Here is a 16594-nt window from a genome sequence, read left to right as displayed (position 1 = left end):
CCACATGGTGGTTGGTAACTGTTTCTGACTCCAGCTCCGGGGGATCAGATGCCCTCTTCTGGCCTCCTTGGACACTGCATGCACATGGTGCACAGACCTAAGTGTAGGCAAAACACCCATACACATAAAACAAAAACAAAGGACAAACCTTTTGTAAAGATAGCCTACAAAGTCACTGGTTTCTTTATGGTATTTTCATGCATTCCTCATCTTCACCCTTCACCCTTCCCTGTTCCTCTTTTCTATGTCTCTGCCCCTCCCCACCATACCCTCTTGCCCCTGGTAGGATATTTTAATCTCTAAGGATGTTTATTCAGTATGACAAGCACTAAGAAAAGATTGCTATGTCAACAGATGTTGGGGTTGTTTAGAAAATGTTTTCATCACTGACAGAATAATGGAAGTCGTTACTCTCAATTTTATTGCACCCTGTTGTTATGAGAGACATATTTGTATTTCAAACGTGCAGATTCTAACACAGGACACAGACTCCCCACTTTCCATGAGAGTCTTCTGGCAGAGAGGAGAAGACTGGAGAAGTATTTTGGACCCAGAGGTCACCAGGGAAGGTACCTGTGCTCCAGGTCTTCATGAGGTGCTTTTTCAGATGGACCAAGCCCTCAGTCACAGGCCCCTGGTGAGTATCCTTGGTGTGAGCATGTCTTTACGGAATAAGTTCTGCTGCCATTTAAGACACATCCTGACTTTTAAATACCAACATCTTTCCCCAAATGCACCCACATCATGACAGAACATAAAGCTGTACTATATAACCAAAAGCCCCTGCTATCCTACTTGCTGGATTTGAACAGCAAATGCATTAAATGTCCAGAACTTGAGAGTTCCTGAAGCCAGTGGAGTGAGGACAAAGCATTTTCATGAATGCAACCAGCAGGTTCATGACCTCAAAGATGTATACATCCTAATTGTTATTAATATGTCATTTATACGAGAAGAGGAATTTATAGTTGCAAATGGAATTAGGTGATCTTGAGTGGGAGAGGGGATCTTGAACTATTCAGATGGACCCAATGTCATCACAAGGATTCTTAGATGTGATAGGAGGAGGGAGACCAGCATCAGTGAACAAGACATCACAGCAGAAGCAGAGACCACAGAGCACTAGCTTTGGAGATGGAAGGAACCGTGAGTCAAAGAAGATGGACACTTCTAGAGTCTGAAAAGGGAAAGAACCAGACTCTCCATGTTCAGGAACACAGGCAGCAAAGACCTTGATTTGAGTCAGTGAGATGCTCCAGCTTTGGTCTCTTAATCAGGATCACACTCAGATGAAGATAGAAGTTTCTGTCTCACCAGGTCCTGCAGCCCTTTAGTCCCAAATAAACACACAGAGGGTTATATTAATTATAAACTGTTTGACCTATGGCTCAGGCTTCTTATTGGCTAGCTCTCTCTTAATTATTAACCCATTTCTATTAAACTATGTATTGCCATGAGACTGTGGCTTACCTGTAAATGCTCCAGTATGTTGCTCTTTTGGCAGCTACATGGGAGGGTAGTGAGTGAGTCTCCCTGGTGACTCACTCCTGGTCCCTCGTCCTAGAATTCTCCTAGTCTGGTATCCCTGCCTATACTTCCTTCCTGGATACTGGTCATTCAGCATTTATTTATCAACCAATAAGAGAAACACATATTCACAGCATACAGAAGGACATCCCCCATCACCCAGACACAATGCTTTGTTGTTGCCTATAGTATTTCTGTTACTCCACGAGAAAGAACTAGAGTGTGGAGAAAGTAGGTTCACTGTTCACTTAGCACATGATTCCAAAGGGGGAAAGGCTACATGAGCCCAAGCCCAAGGCCTGGTTCCAGTTCTCCTGCCACCAAGGGTGGAGGTGGGGATAGTATAGTACGGCCAGGAGCACAAACTCACCACAGATGCTCAAGAACCAAATGAAATAATGTGCACTGAAGGCCTTTGATGGAAAGATGGACACCCCAGCAAACATTTGCTTGGCCTCTCTCCATCATGTCCTCCCTCTTGTTAGCATTTGTTTGTAAATAGCAACAAAGACCTGGGGGGGTGGCTGTGGACCACCTCCACCTCACTTTTCTTAATAATTCCACATTATTCCCACTCACCCCAGGCATTGTTCTCATTCAGGCAGCTTTCCATCTACCACTCCTCCTTGCAAGGGTCCCATTAAATGACTACTCAGATACACTGGTCTCGGGTATGTTCCCAACCACAGCTGCCTCCCTCTCTCTTTCCTCTAGCTTTCCAGAGAGTCATCTCAACTCCATTCATTCAGGCCTCAATCTCACCCTGGGTACCCCTATGGAGTCCAGCATCAGGAACTTCAAAATATCCACACCAAAGGTCTTTAAACATGTTTTCCCTGACTGATAAGAGAGGCGAGGCAATGATGTCAGCCAGAGAGATTATGACATTGACTGTGTTGAATGGTAGCAGTTAGGAGTGAGAACCAGCCTTCTGGGAGATGGTGACATTGACTGTGTTGAATGGTAACAGTTAGGAGTGAGAACCAGCCCTCTGGAGTTAATACTGTTTAGCTTGTTTCCCATTAAAGCAAACACTTACTCTATATTTTTGCTTTTTCACAGGTCACTAATATTTATTCTCTTTACCATACGATATGAATATGGGGTAAGTATATGAATTCATTCAGTACATGGAAAATTTACTTTGTTGAATATATGATTCTTTGCATGGACATATGATTTATATGTTTTTAGAGTTTTTTAAACTAGTCAGTCTCTGGGGCTCAGCTTTCATATCTGTGAAATGGATGTTGAGATAAGACACAGCCCTGGGCCACTTTGATATTTTTCCAATCAAAGCTGCTTATAAAATTGCCTGGGTGTTGGAGAGGTCTTTATCTTAAAATAACCATAGCCCTTCCTTAAATTCTTTTTTATTTGGAACAGAAAAGAAGTAGCTGGGCCATTTCAAGATTTAACCAAGAAATAAAAGATTCAGTCTGGATGTTTTTTAGCTGCAGAGAAAGGCCAGCCTGTAACCAGCCCTCTTTCTTCTGCTCCCTTGGGAAAGAATCAAATTATGAACCCAACCTCAAAGGTTTCAGGGGTGTCCTGTTAAGGGATGCCTGCCATTTGGGTCAAAGACCACTGGAGTGACCGAGATCTGCCCTACGAAAGTCCCTTGATTACCACAGACTTTTGTAAAGTAACTCAAATAGAAAATTATCTCTACTCCCCTTTTCCCAACCTGGGTCAAGGAATGAGAAGCCCTTGGTTCTTGGTTCTCCCAAGTTACTTACTCTTTAACCCAGCTAAGACTTAGTCCCAGTCCTGTGTTAAGCAGAGAGAGTGAGACTTGTCCAGTTTAGTTAATGCACATTTGAGAATGCCCCCTGTGATGCTATCTTGGGAGCATTTTTTTCTAGTTAATCTTACCTGAGTCTTCCAAGCTTATTTTTGTGTTGCATGTACTTAATTTTCTATTATGAAAGTTTGCATCATCCTAAAATTCACTCCCCTTGCTCCTTATATTCTTGTGAGTGAATGTGATTCCCCAACCAAAGATAGTACAAGCCTGGACTCTCCCATCAGCTTGTGGTGCAGGGAGATTCTTGAGTCTTCACACAGGGAGCAGAAAGATAACTTGGATTTAAAGGGAAGTTGTGAATTGACACAGTACCTGTGGAAAACAGTTTGCATTATCTACCAGTATTTCAAATGTACATTCTTTGGGAGGCAGGGATGCATTTTATAAATCTGTCACATATTTGTATTCTGTCATGTGCAAAGATGAATGCACACGAGTATTGACTGCAGGGTGCTGCTCTGCAGCTGAGGAAGGGCATAGCCTAAGTATTTACCAGCAGGGAGTGGGTGCTGCATGAGTTGGACAGCGGCGAGAACATGTCAAAATGAATGAGAAAACAGTGACTATGTGAAAATGGCCAGGTACTAGGCAGCCTGCCACTCGAGTATCAATGAAACAATCCAAATCACCAACAGTGGGGGTGCATGTGGTTGAATAAGCTTATTAATACCTAGATAGCAATGTAAAGAGATGGATCCTCGGAGGGTAGGAAACTTGAGGCCAGGACATAAAGACAAAATGTTCTCTAATATGGTATGCTTTTCTACAGCTTGATGTTTTGGTTTTATATCTGTTATTTTTTTTCCAAAAAAAGAAGGTGGGTACAAATACCGGGTAGAGTTAATTTTTTAGAAGTTAATGCTTTCCTTTCTTTGATCTTTTCTATGCATTAAGCATATGTTTTATGACATCTGAGGTAGAGAAGGGTGACTTCTCTGGTTTGGGGTTTTTTTTGTTTGTTTGTTTTTTGTTTTCCCTTCGAAGAAAAATAAGTTGGCTTGGGTGTAGGTGTATTCCCATTGAGTTTATGATTGTAGGTGTGCTCCCAGTGAGTGTGTGAGTGTATGATCCCAGTGAGTGTGTGAGTGTGTGTTCCCAGTGAGTGTGTAAGTATAGGTGTGTTCCCAGTGAGGTTTTAAGTATGGGTATTGTCTTAGGGTTTCTGTTGCTGAGACGAAACACCATAACCAAAAAAGCAAGTTAGGGAGGAAAGGTTTAGTTGGCTCATACTTCCATATCACTGTTCATCACTGAAGGAAGTCAGGACAGGAACTCAAATGGGGCAGGATCTCAGAGGGAGGAGCTGTTACAGAGGCCATGGAGGGGAGCTGTCTACTGATTTGCTTCCCGTGACTTGCTCAACCCAACTTCTTATAGAACCCAGGACCAGCAGTCCAGAGATGGCACCACCCACCATGGTCTGGGCCCTCCCTCATTCATCACTAATTGAGAAAATGCCTTACAACTGGATCTCACTGAGGTATTTCTTCAACTGAGGCTCCTTCCTCTGATAACTCTAGCTTGTGTCAAGTTGACACACAAAACCAGCCAGTGCAAGTATATTCTTAGCCATTGTGGTTCAGGCTATGAATGTTTAATTGCCTGTGGTATTTATTGGTAAATGAGTCTTCCATGATTATCCCCAACTCAGTAGAAAACCATGCTTTACGCTGTGTGTGTGTGTGTGTGTGTGTGTGTGTGTGTGTGTGTGTGTGTGTGTGTGTGTGTTTGCTGAGTATGGAGGCCAGTAGACAAATTCAGATGCTGTTCTTTAGTCATCACCCACTTCTATTTCTTTTCATTTATTTTGGAGACAGGGTCTCTCCTTGTCCTGGAACTTGCCAAGTAGGTTAATATGGCTGCTTAGCAAGCCCTGGGGAATCTGCTAGTCTCTACCTCACCAGGACTGGAATCACAAGCCTCTACCACCACATGTTTTGTTTGTTTGTTTGTTTGTTTGTTTGTTTTTTGTTTTGTTTTTTACATGGAGTCTGAGTGTCACACTCTGTATCTCCTCATCCAGTACAACATCGTTGTGAAGTTCAGACTCTTCCTTTGCAAGGTCCCACTCCCCTTTCACGTGTCAGTGCATGTCTGTGGTGATATATTATTTGTGATTTATTGAAGCTTGCCTGAGGATTCAGAAAACAAAGTCAGCCACAAGCTATAGAGGTCAGGCAGTGGTGATACACACCTTTAATCCCAATAGCCATATTAGCTAGGCAGTGGTGGCACAAACCTTTAGTCCCAGGACTCAGGATTAAGAGGTAGATGGATCTCTGTTAGTTTAAGGCCACACTGACTACACGAAATTGATCCAGTCCTGAAAGAAACAGCTCACACAAAGGTGATCTCAATACCTGGGATCACAGGCCTTTAATCCCGGCACTATGGAGGTGGAGACAGGAGTGATACAGTTGGGAAGAGAAAGAAATAAAAGCAGGAGGAGATAGGAACTAAGAGCTTTTGCCTTTGAGGATTTGTGGAAACAGAATTGTCCTTTCACCTGGGTAGAGGTAAGATCTACTGGCTTGGCTGCTTTGCTTCTCTGATCTTCAAGGTGAGCTTTAATAAATCATAAATAATATCACCACAGGTGTCTCTTTGTTAGAATCTGCTTATCTATTTTAAAATGACTCCTGAAAAGTAATCCTGCCTCACATATTTCAGTGATGCTTGGCAAAAATAAGCAAATATCAAATAAATATCCTGCCTTGGTTATCAAGGCATCTAATCTACTGACTCCATTTTTCATTATTATTTTGGTATTTCACTGAAGACAATAATGAATTCTGACCTTAAATGAATCCAAATACTCAGACTAGCTACTGTGCTTGCATGGTGTCTCAGCCAAGCCTGGGCATTTCATTCCTAACCTTTCAGAATTTTGAATTCATGCATTTACAGATAACAATGGTAATTAAAACTCAAGAGTCATACATTCCTGAAATTTCAATCTCATTTATTTATGTGTGGTTTATGTGGTGTGTGTGTGTGTGTGTGTGTGTGTGTGTGTGTGTGTGTGTGTGTGTGTGTGTGTGTTCATACACATGCCTGGGGAGGATAAAGGTCAGTGCTGAGTGTATTATTTCTATTATTCTCCACCATTAATTATCAATCTGGAGCTCACTAATTTAGCCATATACCTGTCCAACAAGCCTCAGGGATCCCCCTGTCTACACCCCCTCGGCACTGGGATTGCAGGCCTGCACTGCTGTGCCAGCCTTGTACATGGGAGAGAGAAACCAGAACCCAAGTCCTCATGCCCACGTGACAGGCACTTAAAGACTGGCCTGTCTCTTAGCCCCTCAAACCCTCAGATTATTCAATGCTTTTAATGACCCACAAGACCTTTGTTCATAAAGATGTCTTTTTCCTTTAATGCTTGAAGATACTGTCTCTTTGATTCTGACTGAAAATGTTCCTTTTTTGTCTTAGAGTTAGGGTTTCTATTCCTGTGAGATACCATGACCATGACAACTCTTATAAAGGAAAACATTTAATGGGGGCTCATTTACAGGTCCAGAGGTTTAGTCCATTATCATCACGGTAAGAACCGTGGCAGCATGCACACAGACATTATGTTAGAAAGGTAGCTGAGAATTCTATATTTAGTTTGGCAGGCAGCAGGAAAAGAGAAACACTGGGTCTGTCTTGAACATTTGAAACTTCAAAACCCACCCTCATTGTTACACTTCCTCCAGCAAGGCCACATGTCCTAATCCTTTCAAATAATGCTACTCCCTATGTGCCTATGGGGGCCACTTTTATTCAAACCACCTCACTGCCCCTTAAAGGAAGTTGAGATTGAGTGATTAAAAAAAAAAAAAACCCTCTTGTGTAGACACTTTGTCTTTTATCACTCTTACCCATGTTTATGGACATATACATGTATTTGTTTGTGCTTATGTGCATATTTATAAGTAATATGCATAGTAACATGCTTGTATTCCACCTACTTACTGGTCTTCTACCAGGATTGTAACTATTGGCTTAGTGGCTTTCTTCCTTTTTTCCTTTCTTCCTTTCTTCCTTTCTTCCTTCCTTCCTTCCTTCCTTCCTTCCTTCCTTCCTTCCTTCCTTCCTTCCTTTCCTTCCTTCCTTCCTTCCTTTCTTCTTTCTTTTTTTGGGGGACAGTGTGTCATATAACCTAGGCTGGCCTTGAACTTGACCTGATCCTCTGGCCTCTACCTCCAGAATGCTGTGGTTAGAGATTAGCTAATCTCTATTTCTTTCATTTTATGTTAGTGTGTGTTCAATGACTTAAGCTTAAAAGGTGTATCAGTTATGCAAGCAAGCAAGGTTGGCATAGACAAAGTTTGTCTCTGTGCTTTCTTGATAGTCTTATTTCTGCCACTACCATCTAACTCCCCTTTCCCACCTGAGCCACAGCCTTGGTGGGTGACAGCAGGCACTTGAAGCTTGCTGGTTTTGTAAAGACTGCACATATGGAAATAGTAGTTCTTGGACTACACTTAGTACTGACGTGGCTGATGATGCTGGGGCTAGATAATGTGGACGTGCAATGGACGACAAGGTGCTATGTATCACAAAGGGCAGGGACATGCTTGTGTGAAGGTGTGTGTGTGTGTGTGTGTGTGTGTGTGTGTGTGTGTGTGTTGACTTTTAGAGAGAGTTAAAGTCCATTAAAGCAGGAAAAGGCCCAAATGACTCAGGTTCAGGAGCTTGTGACTGAGGGACACATTAGAGGAGCCACCTTGGAGAACCAGAAAATTGCAGGAAGGAAAATTTACATCCACATTGCAAGACTTATTGGAGAATTGTCCTAGGAAGGATTCTTTTGGTGAGGATCCCTTACCCTGGCTGATCTTGGAGACACAAGGGGGCTGTGAGGAGAAAGCCAAGCTTCCCATTGAAACTAGACTTTGTCTGTGCGCAGCTTGCCTGACTGCGTATTTACACCCTTAGACTGTTTGCAGCTTGGTACTGAAGTCTTCACAGGAGAGAAAGCCTCTAGATGATTCTGGCTCTGGTGGCTTCTGAATAAGGTTCCTTTTTCTCCAGTGTCTCCAGGGTTGGAGGGTCTGACCCATGCTATAGTACCCCAAGGATTGTACCATGGTGCAGGTGCTCCTCCTTTTTGTGTGCCAGTACTACTGACTGAAGCCAGGTGTGATAGTGTGCTGGTGAAGCTGAGGCAGGAGAATCAAAAGTCAGAGGGCAGCCTGGCTCCGTAGTGACAACCTGTCTCAGAATAAATCCATTAATATTTGATTTTCCTGGATCGAAAGGTAAGAAATGCCCCCTGGGGTTTGTACATGTTGGGATTGTGGTATTGTGTACTCTATGAACTGAGATGAGGACAGATAGACTGAACAAGTGGCTTCACTTTCCAGAGTGGCAAGAAATATGGCAGCCCTTGTGGAGGAAGAAACTGCTCTGTCTGCCAGTGTTTTCCTGAAAAGGGATCGCGGGTGAGTGATGCAGAAATCAACACTGACAGCCTTGATTTCACACCATTCTGAATATTTCCACAGCCTCGGAGCCTTAGCACATGTTAGTAGCCAGGGGTGCATATCTTCTACCGTGAATGGTTCTTCACGTTCTTAGAAAAGTTTACAATTCATTTAGACTATGTGTGATGCTGGACAGTCTGGGCAGTGCAATTCACCCCGTATTTTCTACAACACTAGGGTCATGAATTGTCCTATGAAGAAAAGTCTATAGTGTCTGTCCCTCTAGGTCACCTCCTCCAAGGTTTATTGTTTATCAGTGTTTTAAAGGCTCTGAGAAGTGTGTGCAATAAAAAATAAAAAACACTGTTTAATTTGGGTTAAAGTCATCTTTCCAGATATTTGACCATAATTCCCTTGCATTCATAGCACCCTACTGAAACTCAATATTCAAGCCAAGGCAATAGCTATACATTTCATGCTCCATACTTGCCAGGGACTATTCTACGTGCTCAGAATGCCTCCCTTAGCTCATCAATCCTTACCTTATATGCACCAGTTGTGCTGTGCAGAAGATTGAACCAGAGGCCAGTTTCTAGCTTAAAGCTACTCATGATAGTTCCAACTGTACTCTTATCTATTTTGTAAAGCATGAGTCCACCTTGGCCTCTGCCTTTCACATCTCAGGAACATTTCCCTGTACACTGACAGCTGTGAATTCATGCATGCTGAGGTTCAGATGAAGCAACCCTTTGCTTCAAAACCCTCATGTTATTTTTTTGTGGACTGTAATATAACTCTTTACATCTTAGACACACATAGCTGTGTATTATTTAAATATGAAGGGATCGGGTTGGCTGTCTTCCATAAACTTTGGATACTTTTGAGGCTGAGTCAGTGATTTGGATGTAGTAGTCTTCATGCATTCCGGCTACTGAAACAGATATAGGGCACTGGGGCCTCAATCAACTTAAATCTGTTTCTCACAGTTCTGGAGGCTGAGAATCCAAGATCAAGGTTCTACTAGTGAGAGCCATTTCTTGGCTTGAGGATGGTGTCCTTGTGGATTGGAGCGAGAGAGAGAGAGAGAGAGAGAGAGAGAGAGAGAGAGAGAGAGAGAGAGAGAGAGAGAGAGAGAGAGCACTCTCTCGGGTCTTCTCAGAAGGGCTTGATGTTGATGATCAGGTCATCTCCCAGACATTCCATCTCCTACTCTAGACGTACTGGAGCTTGGGATTTCAACACGTGAATAATAAGGGGCCTAAGCAAACATTCAGTCCAAATGACGTCCATGTCAGTCCCACAGGGGTAGTCATGGCACTCAGAGCATGCCAGTCTTTAGGGCAAAATATTTTCTTTCTCTCATTCCAAGGCTTTATTGCTGTACTCATTGGTCTTTAGAAATCTGAGTCCACTTAATTCTGTGGTTCTTTATTGGGGACCATCTTGTTTCACCCACCTTTCTGGGGACATGTTTTAGTTATCACTGCCGGGTGAATGGGGGCTACTGGGGTCTAATTGTTGAGACCTACAGCATGGCTCAGCTTCTTGCAGTGCAGGGTCCATTCTACACCAGAGGTTGATCCCCAACACCAGCAGTGCACACCTAGAGATGTCCTGCTCTCAACTCAACAGCTCAGTGGGATGGGTGTGGTTGTTTTTGTTTCCATCTGACAGTATAAAGAACCCAGATCAGAGCCAACAAACCACGGCCAGGTGCCTGGCGTCACCTCCAGCACTGGCTCCACAGGCATGGAAAGGTTATTGCACTTAGGTTCCAACACCTGGGTCTACTGTCATTTTATGAGCTCAAGTGGGTCCTTCCTGAGATCAGCCTTTTTGCATGTGCTGCCTGGCTCCTGATTCCATTTCTTAAGTGTCTCCATGATCACAAGCCAGTGACTATGTACAGAGTGTGCTTTTAAGCCTCCCCCAACCCCCACAGCTGTGTGTGGATTGTGAGGGTTCCCGAGGCTGAGTTGTACTCTGCTCTGTGTGTGTCCCTGGTAGTGGGTGGCCAAGGGGACTGTGTGTGCAGCCCCTGCAACCTTGGCCTCACTGGGTGGCTGGAATCTTCCTGTGAGGGCTTCAGGTGTGGGTGACATTATTCCAGCAGAGACCGTGGGAGGAAGGAAGATATGTCAGTGGGGGGATGGAGACGTAGCCACCCGGTTCTTAGCATCCAGCCAGGCTCTTGAGCTACAGTGGCAGCTCCAGGTGGAATGACACAGAATTCCAGGGGCTGGAAGTGTCTCACTGAGACTACTCATCCCATCTAGGGAAAAGCTGGCACCCCCAAGAAGGAAACTGTTCCTCTCCTGTGGGCTCACTGGGTGGTTTGTTCAAACCCTACCCTAGAATGGTTTGATCTGAAGTAATTTTTTTTTTTTTTTTACTCCTTGATAATACATGTATATAATGAATTCTGGTCACGTTAGTCACCATCCTATGCCATCACACCAATCACCCCATTCTCTCTTTCTCCCCCCTCTCTCTCATGTGTGTTTTTAATGTGTGTGTTTCACATAAGTGATTCATTGGACTTGATTAGGGTTTCTCGTATGAGTGTGGGTGGAAGATCAGTGGTTATATCACTGAAGAAAATGACTCCTTCCCAGCAACCATCAATTACCATGAGTTCCTTAGAGAGGAGTAGTGGCATCATGAGCTCTTCCCATCCTTATTCAACAACTTTTTGTTGTTGTTGTTGTTTTGTTTCAAGACAGGGTTTCATTGTGTAGCCTGGCTGTTCTGGAATTCATTTTGTAGATCAGGCTGGCCTTGAACTCACAAACATCCACCTGCTACTGCCTCCTGAGTGCTGGGATTAAAGGTGTGCAACATTACCACCCAGCTTTGGTCAACATCTTGTATCATAGGTTTTCATTCCATAACTATGGCTTCTGGAGGAACATTATTCACCCATACAGGGTGCTAAAGCAATTCTTGATAAGCAAAATTGGCATCTTGGCAAAAGAGTTGTTGTTAGCTCTTTGAATCTGGAGCTACAGTGAGGTAAACCAGGGACAGATAGGTGCAGTGGTCCAGAGACCATGGCCTAGCCTCTTGTCTCAATCAGTTTGAGTATGGCTGTGGCTGAACCCCTTCATTATATCCTAAGTATGTACTTGTCATAGGGTCATGAAAACAGCCTCTTGACTCACATCACACACCTTAGAGGGACAAGTTGTTGCTCATTGGTTCCCCTTCAGAGTAAGAGTATTCTGTTGCACTGCTTTGAGCACATTACAGTAGGCAGTCTACAGGTACCAATCAACAGATTAAAACGCAGACTCCGATACAGAGAGAATTCAGGAGCTACGCTGGCACACTGTGGATCCATATGGAACCCTGTTGTTTTCATGTTAACAGTGACTCTCTCTTCTGCACCTAGACTTCTTATCTCACATACAGGCACTGCTTTGAAGTATGTAAACTTTCACAGTACAAATCCCTGTAAACTTCAGCTGTGGCCAGAGATGAGCATCTTCATAGCAAGGTGACTCTGACCACTGTGGCTCTAGGAACTCCCCAGGCCTGTGGTATTGGATGGGGGTGGGAGATGGGGGTACACCCACCTGATGGATGGCTTGCAGGTTCAAGCTAGGAGAAAAAGGTTTGTCTAGAGGGTTAAAGTCATCCCTTAGGGTGATGGTATCCCCTGGTTCTGGGATGTCAGGTGTGACTGGAGAGCTATTGAGTTATTTCCTTACATGATCTACAATTCTTGCCCATCTCCTCTCCAAACTTTCTGTTAATCTCTGTAAGGAGGCAAATGATATAGAATTGGACAGGATTTTAACTTAGCCCTTGTCACTCTGAAGGGAAGCAGTGCATGTACTTAGTGGTTGCCTGTTGCTAAGGAAGATGAAGTCATGTCCTTACAAACCAGGATGGGACCTTTTATGAGTTCTGGGTTAGTGACATGGATGGTAATATTAATAGTTTATCTTTCTGTAGCTTATTTAAAAAATAGGTGAATGTGTTTTCTCATCTGAGGGAGTCAAGTAGTCGTGAAACCAACAAAGCTTTGTGATGTGGTTTTTGGTACAGGGGGCAAGTGGCCTTAAACTCACACTGTCTTTAAGTTTTGTAGTTTGAAACCCTAATCAAATATTAATGAGTTTCTCTTTCCTCTGGATTGTAAACACTGAATATGTTCAGTACAACATATCCTTACACTGTCACCGATCCATCCCTTATATTTTTATCAGCCTGCATCCTAAAAAGTAGAATCTCCTTGGGGAGTTTCAATTATTGTTAGTATTTCTCATGTCAGTAACTTATTTGCACACACAGTTCTAACCCTCAGACTCTTTGTCATTCACATGGCTGCATTTAGGACACTAATTTAGAACACCGCCCGACAAATGGTTCAGAGTAGTGATTTCATGTCTCTAAATCCCCAGTAGTCAGTTACGGTGTTGTGTTTTCAGCCAGTGGCAGCTGGAATTTGATAAAGCTAGTTGTCCCCATTGCCTTTGTTGCTGCTTTCTTGGCATGCTACACCCCATTCCTTCAAGAACTCTCTGTCTCACTTTGCCATCACAGAAAATCCAGGGATCATTGATAAATATGATGCACATGGCTTTAGGGGACAGCAGGTAACCTGGGGTCAGAAGGCTGGAACCATTCTCAATGATAAACACCAGGTGTTAGATCATGCCTTTGTCCTGCAAAGGCACAAAGATCCAGAATTTTTCTGAAAACCTTGTGCCCACATATTACACGTGTTTCCTGGTGGATTGCAGCTGCCACACTCGATGTCACACCGTTGGCTTAGCTTGCTCAAGTGTTTGTTTCAGAGATGGTAACGTGGTTTTTGAACACCAGAACACTTGCAGAAGCTGAAGGGTTATATTTCCAGATTTGAATTTGCTGAGTATAGGGGTTGAGTATTTCTGAGAAGAGCTTTGCAAGCCTATGGTTAGCAGAGGGGCTGCCTACAGCGTTGACACAACAGCAATAGTTGGCATCTATCTGAAGAGTTGCTGCAGGTAACTAGCATCAATTTCAGTATGCTGGCAAGTCTCCTTGATACCTGGCATTCATGTATGTGTGAGAAGGAAGAGGGATATTTGTTCCCTGCACTGTACGATGTTCCACGTGTTTCCCACCATGCCAAGTGTGCATGTGGTTCTAACATAACAGAACTTCTACCAGGACTCCGTTGTAGTGTGGTTTGGTGGTGGGTTTCATTGCGTCTACTTATGCCAACCATCTCTTTCAGTGCAGTGATTTCTAGTGGGCTTCAGGTCTCCCTGTGCGGAGTTCAAGTTCTTATTTGGTCACTTTGTTATGCTGTCTTACCTGCAATCAATAGTAATGCTTTCCTATTTATTCAACAAATAACCATCAAATCCTTGCCAGCCAAAGGGCAAGACCAAGAAGAAAGTCCCTGTGGCTGGGACATCTCACAGCCCTTAGTCTCCTTAGACAGATGAGCATCATCCTCCAGCCACTATTTCTGATTCCCTGGTCAGTGCCAGGCACTTTCTGAGTCCTTGATGGTGCCTCGTGGAAAAGAAGAGACGAGAGAGGCCCTGGATTCTCCCTGGGTGCCTAAGTTGGTTTCCTGAGCTGGCTCTGTGTGGGAGCGTGTGGGCATTGGGCACAGAATGCTGGATATGCCCTCAAGATTAGACCTGCTGCAGTTGGAGAGCAGCGAGCCCCAGCGTGGAGGAGGGGTCACATTAACAGCCACAGCTTCGGTGACAAATTAGCACATGCTTGGTGGCTGACTGCACCGCAAGTATGCTCTTCACTTGAGACCAGATGTTCAAAGGCAGTCAGTTGGCACTGCCAGGCTCCTGCTGGAGAATCTGCTTCCACCTCTGTGGTTTTTGAGAGTGCTTAACATTCCTTGGTCCTGGATGCGTTGCCCCAGCTTGCAGCCCCGCCTCTCTTCACGTTGCTTTATTCTCTGTGGTCTGTGTGGGATCTCACCCACAGCCTTCTTATAAGGAGTCGTGTGAGGGCAGCTAGAGCTCCCCAACCCCAGGGCAACCTGCCGTAACCTATCCTAGGATACGACTCTAACCACATCATGTCTCTTGTCATCTTGTAAGTGTAATGAGGATGGGTGGTGGATAGATGTATCTAAGCCAGAAAAGGTATCATTGGCAAAGGAGGAAAAGTCACAGGAGCAGAGTGCAAGGACGTTGATGTCCTAGGTCTCTAGAGTGCAGAGAAGATGCCAGGCTGTTCCCAACATACTAATACTGCAAAATGGGAGAGCCGCTCATCGGGGACTGGTCCAAGAGGTGACTTTCCTGTCCAGTGTCTAAGATTTCTCCTCTGCTTCTCTGTGCAGGGTCTTTCTACTGCATTTGCTTACTGCCTCCTGAGAGCATAGTCCCTAGTGCTCCCCAAGGTGGACTGATCAATGCACCCCAAGCTCACTGTGAACAGGGGAGGCAATCTTAAGGTACAGGAATATTCTTCGCTACTGCACTCCAGGCTTCTTGGATGGATCACCATGTTTTCATTTCATTCTTCCGTTCTGAAACTCTTCCTGCTGTCCAGACTCCTCCCTCCCCCAATAATATGGAAGGACTCTGAAGGCACTGTGCTTGGAGGATTGGGGTTTCAGTGGCTGCCTGGTTCGAGGGTGTTTGTGATATTGTAGCGACACCTAATGGCGTGCTCTCTGAATTACACTTCCACATTAAAAGGGCATTAAAGGGAATGCCAGTAATAAAATGATAATAATAAATAGATGTAGCAAAGGGAGAGGTGAACTAGACATAATGTTTACTTGTAAGCTTTAGTTATGGAAGTATTTATTCAGTGTGAGCACACATTTAACATTTGTACACTTGAGACAGTGGCCAAATGTCTGTGATGAGAATGGATCTCTCTGGTCCCAAATTCATTCTAAAGGACATTGTCTAAACAAATACTAAGGAATATTCACAAAACATAAATGAATTATGGGTGGTGAATCTGGGCATTATTTTCAGGTAGACATGATGGTTGGTGAGATTTGGGATGAAAAGGCGGCAGACACATTGGTCTCAAAAGGTCTGGGTTCAGAACCACTTCCCCAGGTTTTGGCTGTGTGGCCTCAAGCAAACATCTCTCTGATGTTTAGAGTACTCCTTGGGGAATGAGGAAGTGTTCAAGGGTGGCTTTTGGCTTTCTGTGGCTGCAAAGAGCCCATGAGAATGAAGCAGAACACCCCACTGAGCTGAGGGCAGATGAAGAGCCCAGACATGTGGCATACCAGGTGGCATGGTAATCAATGTCACTGCCATCAACATCAACATTGTCAGGAGGATGGGAGGGTTTGAGTGACAGATGAAGAAAGACTATTGTCATCTCTTCGAAACAAGTGTGAACGAAGCATAAATACCTGGTCACAGGGACTGGTAGGCTGGGGTGGTGGAGGGCACATTGTGCCATCAGAGGTAAGACTATGACCCAAGGAAAGGACAGTTTGAAGGGAGCTAACAGCTAAGATGGGGAGAAAACTGGAATCAAGGAAGTGAGGTAGACTGACAGTTGGATAGCCTGTGCTACAGATGACGTGACCCTGCCCTGGACTTTTCAGTGAGATGAAGATGAACTTGACATATGGCAGATACCGAGTTAAAAGGAAGACATGTCAGATGTGGTCATGGGAGGGAGAGACAGTGAGTCCAAAATGGATGACAGTATGCTGAGTGTACATCAGTCATCACTGCAGGTATAGGGATGGAGCTTGGGAGAGATGAGCTCTGCTTTGACGTGGTGAGTGTGAATTAGGAGAAACATACCCAAGAGAGTATCTAGAAGACATCTGGGAACCAGGGCTGGCACTAGAAGATGATACTGAGGCCCACAGGAAGAGAAGTCTGCAGTAAAT

At 44.2% G+C, this 16594-nt stretch overlaps 1 protein-coding gene across 1 annotated transcript in view; it reads left to right on the top strand.

Moving 5' to 3' along the window:
- Positions 1–590: 590 nt before the first annotated feature.
- LOC100756006 (collagen alpha-4(IV) chain) overlaps positions 591–16594 on the top strand; it is a 94320-nt gene continuing 78316 nt past the window's right edge. The window contains exons 1-3 of the mRNA XM_035439257.1: positions 591–637; positions 2590–2632; positions 8692–8769. Coding sequence (XP_035295148.1) covers positions 591–637; positions 2590–2632; positions 8692–8769 — 168 coding nt within the window. The remainder of the gene's footprint in view (positions 638–2589; positions 2633–8691; positions 8770–16594) is intronic.

The sequence above is a fragment of the Cricetulus griseus genome, chromosome 2 (genome assembly GCF_003668045.3).
Source record: "Cricetulus griseus strain 17A/GY chromosome 2, alternate assembly CriGri-PICRH-1.0, whole genome shotgun sequence".
Lineage (NCBI taxonomy): Eukaryota > Metazoa > Chordata > Mammalia > Rodentia > Cricetidae > Cricetulus > Cricetulus griseus.
This window is presented reverse-complemented; position numbering and strand designations above follow the sequence as displayed.